Here is a 13,938-nt window from a genome sequence, read left to right as displayed (position 1 = left end):
GGGTCAGATAACTGGAGATGTTTGGACTTGTCTCTGCTGAGACTGACGACCTTATCGGCTGTGTGTGTTTGTGTGTTTCAGCCTCAGGCCATCTACTGTAAAGACGTGTTGGACATCGAGCAGTTCTCCACAGTTAAAGGGGTGGAGCTGGAGCCCAAGGACGAGTCTTTCTACAGTAAAGTGTCCACGGGCAGCGTTTCCATTCCCTGGCAAAACGAGGTTAGAGACTCACACTCGGCACACTCCTGCTGTAAAAAATGCAGGAAAAGGAATTTGTTCTCCTGATGATGTTATCATCCGCATCATGATATTTAGAGGTTTTGACATTTATGACTAACAGCAGTGAGAAAATGTTAAACATGCTGCTGCTGCTCCATCTCCGTAGGAGGAGGATAAAAATACCTAATTGGAAAAGCACAGTCCTCACTTTGTCGTTGCACACACTGTTCACCCGAGAAAATGGTGACTGTTAGGAAAAGTCGCCTGACCTTTAGAGCAGATTTCAGTTTAAAACATAAATAACAGATGGAACAAAACATAAAAAGGGACTCAAAAGACTGAAGATGGGACTAATTAAATTATAATTGATATAAGATTACATTTTTTTTTAAGTACAGGAAAGTACATTCAACAAGCCAAAAGCACCAGCACACGAGTTCTTGCAAAGACAGGAAGTTACAGGATGGTTCACACTCCCCCAGTAATTAGATGCAGTGCTCAATTTCCAGAGAACCGTGGTTACACGAGTAACCAAACATTATATTTGTTCTTTCGAAAAACAGTCTTAAATGTAAAACATGTTACAGAAATCAAGCACAGCTTTAATCAGGGAGGCCATAAAGTCAGTCCAGGCTGCTTTGCAACCCACCTTCATCCCTTTTTCATGCCATGTCAAACCTGCCAGATCTGTCGCCACCTGCTTCACTAACGGCTGCTGTCCAGAACAAGTCGAGCCTTTTGACCATGTTAGTGGTAAAAAGAACAAACTCCTAACTGCCCCGTGTTTTTGCACAGGTTCTGAGATTTTTGTGTTTTTCTCGGCAGATGATCGAGACAGAGTGTTTCACAGAGCTCAACGTTTTCTACCAGGACGGGGCGGTTCCTCCTGACCTGGACTGGAGAGGACAGCCGTCTCCGACACCCAAACAGGGACTCCTGCAGCGACTGTTCGGCAGAAATGTGAGCAACCTCCCTCACCTCCAGAACATCACCGCTCTTTTATTTACCAGCATACATCAACACACACGAGCTGTGAGCTAGCACAAAGTACACTAAACTGTGTAGTGTAAGCTAACTCCACAGACGGACGTCGGTAAGGCGGAGTTAATATGGTAAAACAGCAAGATGGTAAAAAACAAAAAAGACCAGTAAATACATACAATACAAATACATGAATAAAATTTAGTCGATAGAAAAATGATCTGCATTCATCTGTGAATGACAGTAACATCGGTGCTCTCTTCCTCCCCCTGCAGGAGTGCTGTGGTAACTGCAGCGACAGTGACGAGGAGCCCACCAGGCTGTGACAAACCACACACATACCATCTGATTTGTTTACAACTTTTGCACATTTGTATTTTTACGGTAGTCCTATCTAAATGTCAGAATGTAAATTTTCATCATAGCCATAATGTTTAATGTTATTTAAAAGTGTGAAATATCTGCTGTTTCAAATCAGGAGGCGGAGACAGAAAATGAACTCTGGTTTTTTTGGTTTTTTGTCTTTTATTTTTAGTTTGTTGTTGTCATTTGTCCAGGGAAGACTTTGCTTTTGTTTTCATCCACTCACACACTGAACTGAGGGCTGCTTCTGGCTGCGAAGCAGCTCCACTGGAACAAGCGCCTGCTGTAGAAGTGCCTTGCTTGAGGGCACTGTGAAGTGAGGACCGAACATTCCTCCATGTCTTTGTCCAGGGAAACTTTCAGCCTGTGAACTGTGACCACTTCTTCTGCCCTCCATCCTGCTGAGACGAACCTCACCGCTTTTTTATTCTCTTGTTTGCGAGCTGGGACATTCAGGGTTTGAACATTTGGGGTTTTTTCAGAATTTTTCCGATGGATTTCATGAGACAATCGACTCCTCGTGTGTGTCAGCGCAGCTTCAGTCACTCTTGTCAGTAAAATATCAGTTTTCAGATGTGATGGGAGATGAGCCGTCCAGTTTTAACAGAAACTCTGAGATAGAAATGATCACCCTTAATCACTTCTGGTCACTCAGAGCTGCATTGACCAACACACCTTATTGTGCCTTCATTTCACTCACTCTGGTTTATCCTGGCGAGGTTTGGAAAGCAGCTATGATTACGTACTGGCTGAAATTCAGAGCAGCAGCAAAGAAAACTGTTACACCAGCTCTGGTAGTTTCCAAACTGCCACCTTTAACCCCTGATAATAACAACATCAGCCCGGGTTTCGTTTACCCACCAAGACATCTGGTTGTCCAAAGGTTTTTGTTTTTCTTCAGTGGCATAAATGTTGTGTTTCAATCACAAGAGTCAGCATGAATGAAACTCAACATGTCACAAAGATCTATAATGATTGTGATTGATTATCTAAATAAAAGATGAAAGTATATGACTGAAGACACAAATCTGAATTAGTTGGTAAAAATTAAACTACAAAATTATGACACAAATAGTTACTACTTATTTTGTTGCATATCGCGAGACAAGAGAAGGCTTGTGTGATTGTGAAGGAAACTAAAATCATCATGTAGGCCAATGACACACTGATCTACGTGCACCGGGTCATGTTACAAACCGGCTGTGCTGGCAGCCGGTGCAAGCTGCTTTGCAACCCCCCGCCAAACCCAGATCCTGTCACTGATGCTGTAGCTCCCAGACCAGACTCATACTGCCAAATATAAAGCGCTGCAGATAAAACAATGAGGCTTTTTTCTTTTCGTCCCAGTGTTTAGTGCTGCACACTGCGTTTCTCTCAGGGTTTCTGCTGCCTCCAGTTGCTCTGGGTTCTTTCTACTCAGTCCAGACTCTCTCAGTCACTCTGAAACTGAAACGACAAGAATAACTGAAGCTTTGGGGTCAAACCCTGAGACTGAAGTTGGACGGTTACAGTCAATGGTTTTCTATCTCTAAGCTATTAAAATGAAATACCTCTGAATGTACAGACTGGCTGCCATGTTGTTTCTGCAGAACGACCTTTAGGACAACAGATGCAACTAGACGCCAAAGTCTCACAAACATCCGTTTGTTTCTGCTGTTATGTTAATCCTCCGTAGCGGATGAAACCCTCCTCTTGACTTACAGGCTCCAGAATTAAAGCTGTACCATAAAATACGGTCACTTTTTAAGACTTTCTTCACCAAGTTTTATAAAAGAAAACATGATTTGACACTTTGCTCTAGTCGTGTTTCTCAGTCTGATGCTTGTCTGTATTTGGAGCACTGAGCTGTTATAATTATTGCTCCGTAAGTATCCCAGCAGACCAGACAGGAAGTGCTCTGTGATGGGATGGACCTCCATGACCCCTGACCCGCTGACCTTTTAGTGCGCCTGATATCTCTAATGTTAAAAAATAAATGGAATTTTCCTTTAGCCAGTCAGATAGTGAGATTGATCACTGAGGTGAATCATGACCTTATCGTGTATTAAATGCAGCTAAGTTTGCCCACTGTGCAGGAAAGGCAAACATGAGCGTGACTGATGGTTTCTTCCATAAATCTCAGACTTCAGTGGGATCCTGCTTACACGACAGCAGGAAAAACTGCTGCTTTTAGCGTTCGAGGACAAATGATCCAGTTTTTTAAAAAGTTAACGTGATGTCAAAGGTTCTGAGCCACTGAGGTCAGGAATCCTCCAGGTTTCCTGAAGGTGTTTTAAAGTTTTTCTTTGGACATCGGCTGCTTTGTCACCTGACCATTGCAGATGATTGTTGTTTTGTTTCTTAAGTCAGTTAACACTGACCTATGAATCATTAAGCATAAAGTATGCACCCAACTCAAGGGATTAACCAGCATTTTGTCTACATTTAACAGACAACTTAGCAAACATCCGATTTTAAATCGTATCTTTAAGCACTTACTAGCATCCAATTGCAAAAACATCATTTGTTCCCATTTCTTTAGTTAAGTCTGTGCAAAATCACAAAGGTAACACGGTTTGACAGACAGAATCATATTTTTCCACCAACGAGGTGATTCTCAAAGAGTGATTAGCTGAAATTAGTACGTTAAGAAAGGGGAAAATCCAGGCCTCTATGTGACCTTCAGCTGATCCAGCTACTGTTTTATGAAGCGTCATCAGCAGGAGTCTCAGTGACACCAGAGCTGGACTGAAAATCAGTGGTGACAAGGCTGATGAATCCAAATGTAACTCTTTTCCTTGAAATATGTACAGAAGAGAAGAGACGAACAGCAGTGAGTATCTGCAGCCATCTGTAAAACACACTGTGTGACAGTTTTGGGCTTCATTGTCGCAGTAATTGTCAAAACCGATGAAATTTTGACCCCAAAATGTAACATCAGATTTTAATACCAATATCATCTGAAAAGGATCCGATTGGCAGCAGCCTGTATTTTCAGCGCACCTTTAAAAACACACTATCAGTGCAGTAAAAGCATACCTGGATACCTGGATCGGCTTCCCCAGAGCCCGGACGCTGACCAAGGATAGAACAAAACGCAGAAACATCACAAGAAGAGCTTTAAATGTCTTTCAGGGAGCCTTGAGAAGGATTCCTGAAGACTGCTGAAAGAAATTCTGCCAAAGAAAGTTCAGACTGTGCTGAAGAACACAGGCGATCATACCAAATATTGACTTTTGCCTTACATGCTGTATTTCCATGTATATTTGCACGTTTCAGTAAATCGCTGCATCTATTTTACATTTTCCAAGCAAAATAGAAACAAAAGACTCAACCCTGTGAGGTACAGCACTGTGCAAAAGTCTTACGTTTTTAGTTTCTGGCCCAAACTACCAGTATTGTTCCTCCTGCTCTGCAGTTTTGAAATGCTTCGATGACAGACAGAGTTTGGAAACGTCAGCGTCACAGTGAACACCAGCATCTGTCGTCACTGTGATTTATATAATAATATTATTGTCTCTAAATGACAGGATGAAACCTGATGTCAACCACATCATTAACAGGGGTCTGAGGATCTGAAGTTTAGTTACACAGACTCACTGGAAGAAGGAAGCACATCACCTCCACTGAATGTAGCCAGAGCCGATCTGCACATGCGACAAGTTTTATTTATACCAGTTTTAGACAAAAATATCCATAAAGCCCCAGAAACTAAGAAGTCTCCAATCTGAAATAAAACAACACTTTTGTTCTCTAGTTTTTCTTGAAGCAAAGCTGAGTTTTTCCCCCTGAAACACAGCCACTCTGCTAATGCGTGCTGATTGGTCGGTTAAGGACAGACTCAGTGGCGTCCAGCTCCAAATGATAGCCACACATTAGAAGGTAAACCACAGCAGAAACTTTGCGTGTAGAAGAGACGTCTGATTGTTGTGCTGCTTGCTTCACGCTCAAAATAAAAATGGAGGATGCCCCAAAGCAGCTTGTGGTGCTGCGACGTCCTGCATACTCACAGAAATGCATTTAAAATCCGGGTGTTTGGAACTTTGTACGCTCTCTCACCCAGAACAAAAGAGTTTATCCACCGGATTTATATTTTTCAGCTCCACAGAGTCCCGTTCTGGACTACCGCAAATATTTCCATGACACAGGAAGTCCAGCGTGCTGAAGTGATCCGTTAGAGGCTGTCTGACTTTGACTGACCACAATCAGTTTGAGTGAGCTGCTAAGAGTCCCAGGAAGGAGATGCTAATCTTAAGTATCAGTTCAGGAAGTTCAGCTCACCTGCAGATCAGATGATCTCAGAGCCCACCCACATCAGGTTCAGCTGACACCAATAATTGTGCAAACCGCTTTGCAACCCACCTCCACCACAGCTCCTCGTTTCATCCGCTGCCTGACTTGATCAGTGTCACAGAAATGGATGGAAATAATCTCATGAGCAACAAATCTCAACTGTCTCAATCTGAAAGTATTTACAGGAGCTTTTGTTGTGCATCTGAAAGCCACTCGGCAACCCCACCCCTTCTTCTTATTTGATACTGGCTCTGTTCTGTTGTGGAAGGAGCGTCATCACCAAATCTAATATTTGGTGTCTGCATGTTCCTCATTCCTCTGTAGAGGAAATGGGTTAAAATAATAAAGAATTAGCCTTTGACAACGGCAAGAAAGCTGGGCCAGCTGTCTAGAAGCTTTACTGCCGTTTGGTAAAAGAAAGTTACTGAACTGCGAGTGAGCTGTTGATCAAACGTTCTAGCCTGAGTTGAAAAACAGATCTTACCTTTAAAAAATGTATTTTTCTCATCAGTCCACTCTTTGATTCTGAGCTGTGTTTCAGTTTTCTTTGTGTAAATCAAGTCAAGGTGTGCCTGCTGTTCTCAGCCAGGTCGTTTTAACCAAACACGTCACGTACAGAAAATCACAGATCCCATCCTAAGTGTCTTTTGGTGTTTGAAGGTCCTCTACGACATTCACAGTATGTTTGAAGCCTGCTGCTGTTTCCTCCCGTCACTGGTGTGTTTTTCATGTGTGAGGAGGTTCTCAGTCACCCAGCTCATGTCACGGTGGTCTAAAGTTATTTTTTATGTTATTCAAGATGTTTGACCATCTCATCCATACAGACATATTGAGTTATAAGAGCTGATGGGGATTCATCGCAGGTACATTGAATGAAATGACAGGATGAAGGTTGAATCACCTGTGAGGCCCTCAGCTGAACTCCTTCCAGGTGGACATCGACGCCTCCGTCGCTCCTCTCTCAAACCTTCGATCTATTAGGTGCAGATGTGAAGCTGAGTGGCGCCTTGACGACAGGGCGTCTCCGGATTGGTTGCTGGGTTTCACTGCAAACACCGTCTGCCACCTCGGTTCTTTTCTGACGTGTCAGATATGACCGTAACCAGCTGTGAGGTCACTCAGGTCTGGACCTCACTCATCTTTATCAAAACAAAAGACAAAAAAATCATCATGAATCAACGTGCGATGCTCTAGATCACTTTTACTTTGAAAAGCCTCTACAAAATTCTGCGACACTACGGCCCGCCCTAGATGCCTGTGATTGGGTAGAGTTTAGGTTGATGCACGACTCACGAGGAACAATAATTGATTAATTTAAGCTTTTTGTTTCATATTATAGTTTTACACACACACAACCTGCAAAATGAAACCTGATTCATTTGTAAAACCTGGTTAAAGCTCAACACCTGGACAGGTTAGGACATGTTTGTGAGTTTGACCCGGCGATACTGTGTGTCAATGAGGATGTTACGCTTGGAGAAGAATCTTCAAGGGCATGTTTGCGAGTGGTTGCCCCGTCGTCCTGTCCTGTGAGTCACTGAGGACGCTGTGCTTGGATAGGAATGACTCACAGGAGACCAGACACAGATACAGGCCACAAAAACACAGCTACCCATCAACACTAAATGGATAAAGGACTCTTTCAAAGAAACTGTTTCACATTATGGACTTCAAAGTCAGGCTCTTTGAGAGAAAAGCTCAACTTGCATCCAGACCTCGATCTGCTGCAGGTTGAATAGCCAGAATTTTAAGTTGCAGTCAACTTCTCCAGTCCGATCCTGTGATTCCTACAGGAACAAAACTGACTGTAGTTTTGGTTTGAGGAGACCGAACCTGTTTGATTTTAACCTTTAAGCTTTTTCAGAAACTCCCACTATCCCAGCCACTGACAAAATATCCCAGCAGTCAGAGTAACTTTATGCATCAAGCAAAAATAAATGATATGTCTCTGACTTGAAGAAATTAGTTTAACATTTAAACCTATTTTCTGTATATTCCAGCACATAAAATAAAATATTTTTTGTGTTTACACTCACAAATAGATCCAAGTGAAACACAGCAGAAAATAAATAAAATCAAAGACTTTGTGCTCCTGTTGCTCTATTGTGCTCACAGCAGTCGCACTTTCTGCACCTGCTGCAAGATGGCAGCAGCATGTCTCCTTGTTGAACGTCTGCTTTGAATTTGTGGGGTATTTTTTTGTTTTTTACTATTTTAAATGGGTTTTCGTTTTTTCCAACAAGCTTTTTTAAGACTATTTTAAAGTATTCTCTAAATTCTTGGAAAGTAGTCTATTTATTGGGCCTGTGCTGCCGGCTGAACCAACTGCATCTGTGTTGCTAGTGGAAGACATCAGCACCACACCAGGGCCTGTGCTGCATCACATCACGTCACTGTCATGAGACATTCTTGCAAAAAAAATCACGGTTTTAGTAACGCAGTAACGCAGCGTTCCTACGGGAAAGTAACAGTAATCTAATTACCTTTACTTGAAAAAAGTAATCAGATTACACGCGTTACTGCCCATCTCTGCCTACGAGTCATATGTTCATCATCTGAAGGCAGAATACGCCTACAAACAGATTAAATGTCTTGATGCTCATCCAGGTAAGTAAATCCCAAAAGGTTGATTCTGTTCGTCTTGGGACTTCCAGAACAACGTGGCCTTTATGGAGGAGAAAAAGAAGAGAGCAAAGACTGGGTTGGACTGAGGAGCTCTTTAAAAATGTATCTTCAAATCCCAAAGTTACTAAATCCAGCTCGAGTTATCCTGAATTAAACGACCTACATGAGGACAGCAGGTGTGTTAATGGTCTGTTAGTTTCTCGCCGCTGGCGTGGTTCAAGGATTCAGGCGGTGCAGCTCTGAATGTGTCCGTCATTGTTTCTGCTCTCCTGCTAACAGACTATTCATTACCCCGGAGAGCCTTTCACTGAGGAACACGCTGACGTCATTCATTCATTTATAGTGAAAACTGCTCCGGCTGCTTTCACGCTGTTATAGCTTCATAGATTATAAAAGCACTTTTCTGTGAACCATCGCCTGTAAACCCTGAAAAGCTTTAACAAAACATAATACAGACTGAAATAAAAGCTCTCGTCCTGGCTGTGGAGCGACCTCAGCACACATTCAGACGAGTCAAATAATCGTTAGAAACATGACGTCTCCAACTCTTTTTTTTGACCTCGATAAAAAATATGATGGTTTCAAGGAAAGCGGTGACGGAGACTTAGAAGAGAAGTCCTTCGGGAATCCGACTGCATGTAGACGAGACTATGAAATCTGCTGAAGAGGTGCTCGTCTTTTTTACGTAACACGAGCCTAAAGAATTTATCAGTCGTCATTCTCAGTCTCTGACCCTCAACATGAAGCTTTATTAAGAACAAACAAATCCTCCATCATCTCTGTGCCAGTGTGTTTATATCAGCCGGACCACAGTCTGCAGTCAGCTACACCCATTCACATCTTACTAATGCAAATTTCTAATCAGCCAATCACATGGCAGCAACTCAGATCTGGAGTTCAAAGTGAGCATCAAAACGAGAAACTGAGATTTAAGTTACTTTAAACGTGGTTGTTGGGTGTTTCAGAAACTGATGATCTGCTGGGATTGTCCCTGATAACAATCTGTAAAGTTTATGGAGAATAAAAGCAGACAATGGCCTCTTTAAACAAGCTGATGAGACAGCAACAGGAAGTCAAGGAACCAGTCTCTGCAGCCACGGTCTGCAGAAGAGCATCTCTGACTGCACAGCAGAAGACCACACTCAGACTGTCACTCCTGTCAGCTAACAACAGGAAGCCGAGGCTGGAAAAACATTGTTTGGTGACATGAGTCTTCCTGCTGTGACATTCAGATTGCTTTGTCAGTATTTGGTGTAAACAGCATGAAAGCATGGATCCATCCTGGCTTACATCAGTTCAGACTGGTGGTGGTGTAACGGTGTGTGGGGTATTGTTGGCCATATCTGTGGTCGATTAGCAGCAGCTGAGCATCATTTAAACACCGCAGTCTACCTGAGTGTTGTTATTGACCACATCCATCCCATTAAGACCACAGAGTATCCATCCTCTGATGGCTGCTTCCAGCAAGTAATATTCCATCATTTCAAACTGGTTTGTCCAACTCAAATGGCTGGTCACCAGATCTCAGCCCAGTAGATCACCTTTGAGTTGCGGTGAAACGCAGGTCCAACCCAGTACTTGGACCTGCAGGTTAGTACTGGTTTGAAACCTGCGTTTCAACCCAGTACTAACCTGCAAACGTGGCTGATGTTGAGTTTTCTGGAGTGATTGATCGAAGGAGTGCAGAACGTTTTTAGATATAAACTAGTTAGCTAACATCCTGCTAACCCTTGACTCGGTTAAACCTTTGATACTCCGATGAAGGGTTAGCTAACATTTCATTTCGTTTGATGATGTGAAACATGTAAATGTGACAAACATTAAAAACTCAAAACTGGGAAAATACTTTTTACTGTAGAGCTGTTTCCACTAACTCACTGAGTCAGGCTAAAAAAATGTTTTATTACATTCTGCTCATTTCGTGCATTCAGATATTCGCTGTAATAAACACGTAGAAACCAGATTGAGATGAAAACACCACCAACCAGGATTTTGCGACCTGCCAGAAGTCCAGCATAAGAAGATTCATCAGGCGTCCTACCCTCATGGCTCATACCTGTGATTTAGCCGAAAAACTAATCTTCACCAAACAGCACAAGTATGTAAAATATGAACAGTTTGTCCTTGGAAATAATGGCTGCAGATTATTTCAGAGATGCGGCGGTGTCGGCGAGTCCTGCTGGGCCTCGTCTCACCATCTAATCAGTGACAGTCACTCCCCAGGTGAGTAAAATTAACTGTAATAAGCTAGCAGGGCAGAGATCCGGCTGAGTGAATCATTTTCATGTATAAAAAAGAAAGAAGTCAGTTTGAGTCAGACTGCAGTGACGTCTGTCCGTGACACTGCTGTGAATGCTTTTACAGCGTTGATACATTCCCCGTCCACATTTCTCTGATCCTCCTATTGAACCAAGCCTGTTATTTTACTCTCTGAACTCCTCTTTGTTCCTTCAAACCATTTTTCGTCCCTCCTGATAACAAAAGTCCCTCTGCTAATGCCAAAGCAAAAGAAGCCTGCAGCTATAAGCTGTGGAAATGTTAAGCCCAAGTTATTAAAGGCTTACAGCGCAGCGTTTGGTGAAATTAGTGTGAAACATGTAATTTTCTCCAACACAAAATGGTCAATATTGTCTCATTAATTCCTCCACATGCTGCTCTAAGTGCGACACCGATATTTGTCATCAATATTCTCATTTAATGTGAAACAGGAGCTTTCTCACTTTAAGGATTCTGGGAACCTTATTCACAGATTTTAACGCGTTTTTGCTGCTGTCAGAACCAGATGTGATTATATTTGGGAGACACGGTGCGTATAACAGACACAGAACACTTTGTAACAGGAAGCCGAAGGATTTGAATACTGCTGTTTGTTGAATGTATGCTGAAATGTGGTGTTCCACAGGGAGCTGTTCTTGGACCTTTATCACTTCTGTTATGCTTGTTGGTGTTATTGAAGAACACAGTGTGAATTTCTATTTCAGTGCTGACGACAATTAATTATATTTCTCCTACGACACCAAATTACCAGTTAAACAAATTAGCACATGGCTGCTGCAAATATTAATGACTTGTACTAGTTCCTGCATTAACCACTGAAATTATAACCAACATAAATATGACGCACATTCCTGTTTTTAAGATTTCCCAGCAAACATTTCAACACAGGCTGGCTGTTAGCCCGACTTCTTGAACATTTCCTGGACGTCCTTCTTAGATTTTCCAGCAAAGAAAGCTTATGTTCAAGAATCTTTTAATATGTTGGTTAATTACAACAAAATTAAATCAAACAGACTCGTTCTTCTGAGCTGAATGTGAACCGCTGACATCATAGGTCCATATTAATGCCGGCAGAGGCGATGGTTATGCTGGTTTGACATGTTACTGTCAAAATAAAACCTCTTTAGAACTGGGAAAGATTGGCAGGTGAATTCATTTTTTTTTTTCATATTTGGTGAACATTCAGTTGCAGCGCCCTGCTCGTCATCCAGAGGATCAGCAGGCAACACCACCAACCTGTGGATCACCACATTCAGGAAACTCAACTGGTTGTAGTTCTAACTTCATTTAACTTCATCACAAACAGGTTGCATATAATTGGTGACTTGATTCAGCCACAGACTGATAGCAGGCTGACTGCGTCTTATCAGAATCAAAGTCAAAATCCTTTATTGATCCCTAGAGAAATTATGTTGGTTACAACATTGCTGGCCTTGCAGATCAGTCTATTGAGTCTGTTAGCAGCAGCAACCTTCAACCTGCTGCCCCAGCATGCAACAGGGTAGAGGATAACACTGGCCACAACAGACTCGTAGAAAAGTTATTGCTGTGTAACTGCCGTCTTGTCTCACCAAAGCTGTCCTGAAGATCGCGGTTGACAGCGACTGGCTGAAGATGCAGTCCCCGAGATGCACCGAGGCCGTAAGCTCATCGCACGGAGTTTTGGTCGTGCCGCTGTCGAGTCGACAGCTTACATTTTGTTTATACCCATCAGGCTCTGGTGATACTGCTCTGAGATCTTGGGGCGGTTGTTATGTGACCGTGTGCAAGTTATCAATCAAATGTCACCTGATTAAAAACCAAAGACAGCTGCATTTATTTTCTGACCCATATTACTTATTTCATGGTTCAGTTTTTGCCCAGTTTGGACCCGCAGGCTCAGAACAATAATTAACGCACTCAATTCACGGAGGTGGGTCTGCTGCTGCAGACAGGCTGATAACAAAACCCACATCTGACACGTTTGCCATCTCATCTCATTATATTCCATCATAACAGTTTACTAATCGTTCCTTATTGGCTGACATTGCTCCACATAATGAAAGTTAATCATGAGAGAGGGCAGATATCCACGTCTTAGGAGAGAAGTGGGATCTTTTTTCAGAAAATGAGAATGTCTTTCTCGATCACACGGGGAGAAATTAAAGCCCCATAAAGTAAAATTAGAAAATGAAATTGGTGCAGAAACAAGCAGCATGCACGAGTGTCAACATCTCCCATCCATCCTCCGTTTTAACCCGCGTTACCACGGCAACTCGGAATCAGGAAGGATTTCAATGAAGCGATTATACTGTAAGTAGACACACGCCCACACGTGTTGTCACCCACGCAGACACCCGTAGCGTACGCTCGCCGCCGCTCTCTGCATTCGTCTCTTTGTGGCAGGCAGAGGAGGAAAAGATGATTGCTCGCATATTTCATGATTGCAGCCACTTTGTCTTTCATGAAGATACAAACGAGGAGAAGGAGGCAGAGCAGGAGAGGCGCCGTGTCCTCTCAGCAATCAGGTCGTGAGCTGTGTGAAGAGTCCTCAAACTCGAGCGGCGGGGAGGAGCGCCTCATATCTCACTGTCACTTCAAAACCCTGAAAATCTACCTGCGAGCAACCTGTGATTAAAGCACGACGCGAAGCTCAGCAGTCTCGGCTGGAAAGCCAGCCCATCACCTCAGAGACAAGATAAATGTAGGCTGTTGACTTTAAATATCATTAAACTTTATTTTTAGAGCACTTTTTCCTCAGGAAGATACAGAGCGGGTTTCAGAGAAGGAAATTAAAAATGCTCAAACAGCGAAATGAAAAGAAGCACAAATGCTGAGGAGAAAGAAATGTTCAGAAAATAAGAAAGGCCTCATCACCATAATCACATCCTGCTCTTTGGGAACTCGAGCAGCTGCTTTCTTTGCTCGCTAAGACTTGGTTGGAGACGGTGGCACAAACAAACTGTTGTGTTGAATATAGGGCACAGCTCTGCAACTACTTGCAATCTAGTTGCTGTATTGAGAGGTGCAGCCAAACGACTATAAGACGGAGTCAGCTCAACTGGGTCATGGTCAGCATGTTAATCTGAGAGACATTAGCGAAAACCACAAACATGAACTATCCAGACAGAACTTCAGAGACATGAAACAGAAACTGCTCCACAAATAGTGATGTAGTTGCTGCACTGCAGCAATTTAACCGCACAGTGACGAAGGTGCATC

General features: G+C 42.8%; 1 protein-coding gene across 1 annotated transcript in view; it reads left to right on the top strand.

Moving 5' to 3' along the window:
- Positions 1-3,124, top strand: part of grk6 (G protein-coupled receptor kinase 6) — a 48,940-nt gene extending 45,816 nt beyond the window's left edge. Inside the window, exons 14-16 of the mRNA XM_086308237.1 lie at positions 82-219; positions 1,045-1,179; positions 1,476-3,124. Of these exons, the coding sequence (XP_086164363.1) occupies positions 82-219; positions 1,045-1,179; positions 1,476-1,526 (324 nt within the window). The 3' untranslated portion in view covers positions 1,527-3,124. The remainder of the gene's footprint in view (positions 1-81; positions 220-1,044; positions 1,180-1,475) is intronic.
- Positions 3,125-13,938: the final 10,814 nt, after the last annotated feature.

The sequence above is a fragment of the Aulonocara sp. 'chitande type north' Nkhata Bay genome, linkage group LG10, assembly GCF_057382095.1.
Source record: "Aulonocara sp. 'chitande type north' Nkhata Bay isolate Kocher_YH1m ecotype deep benthic linkage group LG10, A_spYH_male_GT1.1, whole genome shotgun sequence".
Taxonomy (NCBI): Eukaryota; Metazoa; Chordata; class Actinopteri; order Cichliformes; family Cichlidae; genus Aulonocara; species Aulonocara sp. 'chitande type north' Nkhata Bay.
This window is presented reverse-complemented; position numbering and strand designations above follow the sequence as displayed.